This window comes from Atta cephalotes, assembly GCF_000143395.1.
Source record: "Atta cephalotes unplaced genomic scaffold scaffold00049, whole genome shotgun sequence".
NCBI classification, from domain to species: domain Eukaryota; kingdom Metazoa; phylum Arthropoda; class Insecta; order Hymenoptera; family Formicidae; genus Atta; species Atta cephalotes.
Window position 1 is genome coordinate 309,361 of NW_012130113.1, and position 3,881 is coordinate 313,241.

Here is a 3,881-nt window from a genome sequence, read left to right on the forward strand (position 1 = left end):
ATTTACGTATATATGATTAAATTTTAATATATGTTTAATATATATATTAATGTACATATATAATATATAAACATAATAGTTTTTAAATTTTTAACTAATAATATATTTATTACTAAAATTGTTAAAAATATAAAATAATTAAAAGCTATTAAAAAATAATATAAAAATTATAATCGATTTGTAAAAAAAAACAAAATATGAAATATTTGATAATCCTTTAATTGTGTTTAACAAAGTATACAAATATAAAAAAAAATTTCAATGGAATTAAAATTATATTTATTATGTACACAATATATAAGATATTCTAAATTAATGTAGTAGAAATCCAGATTGTCGACTTACAGTAACCAACGTAGACACAGCGTGCACTTGATTGGAATTTCTCAGTATAGCTGATGCAAGTTGCGACACACTGAGACCTATTGCCCATGAGGTATAGCCCTTTAATTTAATAACTTCATACGCACTTTGTATCACTTGCTTATGTAATTCATTCCAATGTTCCTCATCTTTGTCGGTACCTACATACTCATTCAAATCACGTAGACGTACTCCGGCAACATTAACTCCAGACCATACAGGCACTGAACAAATAAAACAAATGTCTCATATAATTATAATACACTAAAATTTATTTATTATTTTTAATTAATATATACATATGCACTTATTTGTTTATAAAAATATTAAATTTTTAATTAAAGAAAAGCTACAGGAAGCAATATACTTTTTGAAATTTTTTGATTTAGCTATTAAAAATATGATAAATAATCATATTTTCGATAGATACATCAAACGATTCCAGCTAAGTTTATTTTATACATCTGATACGAAAATTTTTCTATTTTAAAGAAGTATTTACATACCACTGGTATCACCATGTTCTCCGATAATCCAGCCATGGCAAGACGTAGGTGCGACATTAAGTTTTTGCGATAACAAAAAGCGAAAGCGGGCAGAATCTAAATTTGTACCACTGCCAATAACTTTGTTCTTTGGCAAACCGGAAAGTTTCCATGCTACATAAGTTAAAATGTCCACCGGATTGGAAACAATGAGGAGAATTGTGTTTGGGCTATATTTGACTAACTGAGATATAATGCCCTTGAAAATATCAGTATTACGTTGAACCAAATCCAATCTGGTTTCATTTTCGCGCTGACGCGCACCCGCTGTCACAATGCAGAGACTCGAATTCGCGGACACGGCATAATCTGTGCTGGCACTCACTTTTGCATTCTTCATAAATGTACTGCCATGTTGCAAGTCTAACATTTCTCCTTTTAATTTATCCGCCATTACATCAATTAATACCACTTCGCTCGAAACATGCTGCAACAATAATTTAACAAGTGATATGAATTTTGCATATATTATGTGTCACTACAATTACATACATATAACATATTAAATATATAATTATTTGAGATGTACGATTTTATGTTATTATTTGTGAAAAAATAAGAATCATATTTTAATAGCAAAATTAACATATATAAAATACTGTTCTACATTTATAATTACATAATATTAATATAATTAACTCACGTTTGTCAAAATGCTAAAAGCACAAGCCATTCCAACTTGACCGACACCGACCACTGTGATTTTATTTCTACCGGTTGATACCGATTCTGTTACAGTAGTTAAAAGTTGATCCTTTAACATTGCCATTTTCTGCAAAATCAGAATAATTTAATGCATTAATATCAATAATTTCATAATTTAAATTTTAATATATATAAGTATATCGTTACATTAATTTTCATGCTTTTGAATTTATTAGTTAGTAATAAAAAAAATTAAATTTGGAATAATTGATAAAAATAATTGATAAAAATAGACAAAAAACAATAAGTCACTGTATCACTGCGGAGATTGAAAAAATCATATGTATATCATTAAAAACATGCTTATGAAATCTGACTGTTCTGTTTGCCACTATTCAACAAAATTCTTTTCTAATAAAAGTAATTCTTTTTTTACTGTCGTTACAAGTTGAATACAAGTTGAATATTGTTAATAATATCAAGTCCATATTTTTTTACAACAAATTATTGCGTCGGCAAATACCATTTCAAGAGACGCGGTATTATGCAGTTTCTATACCTGTAGCATGCACTTGCAACGAATGCGAATGATGCATACAGTTGTTAGATGGCAGTACCTGTCCATAATCAGGACTTCGTACACCAGCACTCATCTTTCAACTAGGTGCAAACGTGCGAACTATGATCCGGAAAAACTTTGGAATTTAACTACACATTTGCGGGATTCGCAGTCAGATCATTAATCACAGTTCGTTAATAACGCTTAACCAGCCAGATACAATCGACGAAAGACTCGTACAACGCATTTAGTATTATTGACTTACTACACTTTATACGAGAAATCAAAAAACAATAAATTGCAATATACCGGTAACGGTACTCGGTGTACAGGTTTTATCATGTGTATGTTTTATCGCAAGCAATGACTGATAACGTGCAGCTTTAAGCGCTGGAAATACAACAAAAAACTTCAATTCCGTATTAAAAATATTTCTAAATATTAACAAAATAACAATAATTCTAAATGATTAAATCTGAAAAATTTATTCAAATAATTTTCCGCTCTAGCGGAATCTTAAAATTCTAGCAATTTTAAAATTATTCAGATGTTATAATGAGGATAGATGAAAAATTATCTATCAAATATATTGTTATTCGTTACTTTTTTTATACACTGTGAGACTTTATAATTAAAATAAAAATAATTTTAAGTGATATAATTGAAGAGAGTTGTCACTGACCTTAAGTATTCTCCCTATACACTACTCTTCAACACTGTCGAACGCAGACTGAATGCGTTACAGCTGGCACACTGCTATTCTTCTACTGGACTGGCAGTTCAGGGATGTGAATTCGCCAAGGTGACCTTGCCCCACCTTACACAATTTCTACGAACGACGAGATATATGAAGTGTCCATAATTGTTTGAACAGAATAGTCCCCAAAATCTTGAAATCGAAAAAACAATTTATAAAAATTTTTTTTAATTCTAATAAAGTATATCACATGGACTTTGATTTAAATGTTGTAGGTATTAAATACAGAATACTTCGAACTGCTTCGTGGTTTCGAAGAAAGAACGTGACATCGCGCACGCGTAACATGATGCAATGTACGCACGTGACGACTATGTTCATCATCGATCCAGCTTGATGAGACTTTCTTCTCTTGAATCTTTCAACTTCTACCAATCATAAGGCACCAGGGGATATCGAGAGTGGGGTAAAAGTATTTCTGGAAGCAATACTCGTCGTGCTTGCTGCGTTTTATAACATGGGACTTTTTATGGCGATAAGTAAAGTTAAATTTATCATGACATCTTTGAAGAAATAAAGTATGCATAAAGAAGTCTTTCTTTAAAATTCTAATAAAAAAATAAATAGTTGCAAAAGTTCAAAAACTTAAAAAATTAAAAATTACAAAGTTTAAAATTTAAAAACTTTAAAAACTAACAAACTTTAAAAATTAAAAACTTTAAAAACTTTGTAATTTAATTCTAGAATAATGATTGCAAAAAATGAGAATGTCAATGAACTTCAGTAGATATTTAACATTGAAAAACTAAAATAATACAAGAAACGATTATATTTTATTCTGTTAAAGAGAATTTCTGTTAAAGAGAAATTGATTCAAAATTTGTGCATTGTAAGTATTGGACTTTAAAAATAAAATTTGATAACGATCTGTATATAATGTTATCAATAATATGATTAATGAAAAGATTAATAACAGTATTTGGGATGTATGAAATAAGATTACAGTTGAAGATAGATTATATTGCGATATACATATATATATATATATATATATATATATATATATATATAT

General features: G+C 28.6%; 1 protein-coding gene across 1 annotated transcript; it reads right to left on the reverse strand.

Moving 5' to 3' along the window:
* Positions 1-312: 312 nt before the first annotated feature.
* Positions 313-1,677, reverse strand: LOC105622873 (L-lactate dehydrogenase-like). Its single transcript, XM_012204281.1, has 3 exons — positions 1,552-1,677; positions 870-1,335; positions 313-587 (listed from the first exon to the last, which is right to left on the reverse strand). Exons 1-3 carry the CDS (start codon positions 1,675-1,677, stop codon positions 313-315), a joined length of 867 nt encoding a protein of 288 aa, XP_012059671.1.
* Positions 1,678-3,881: the final 2,204 nt, after the last annotated feature.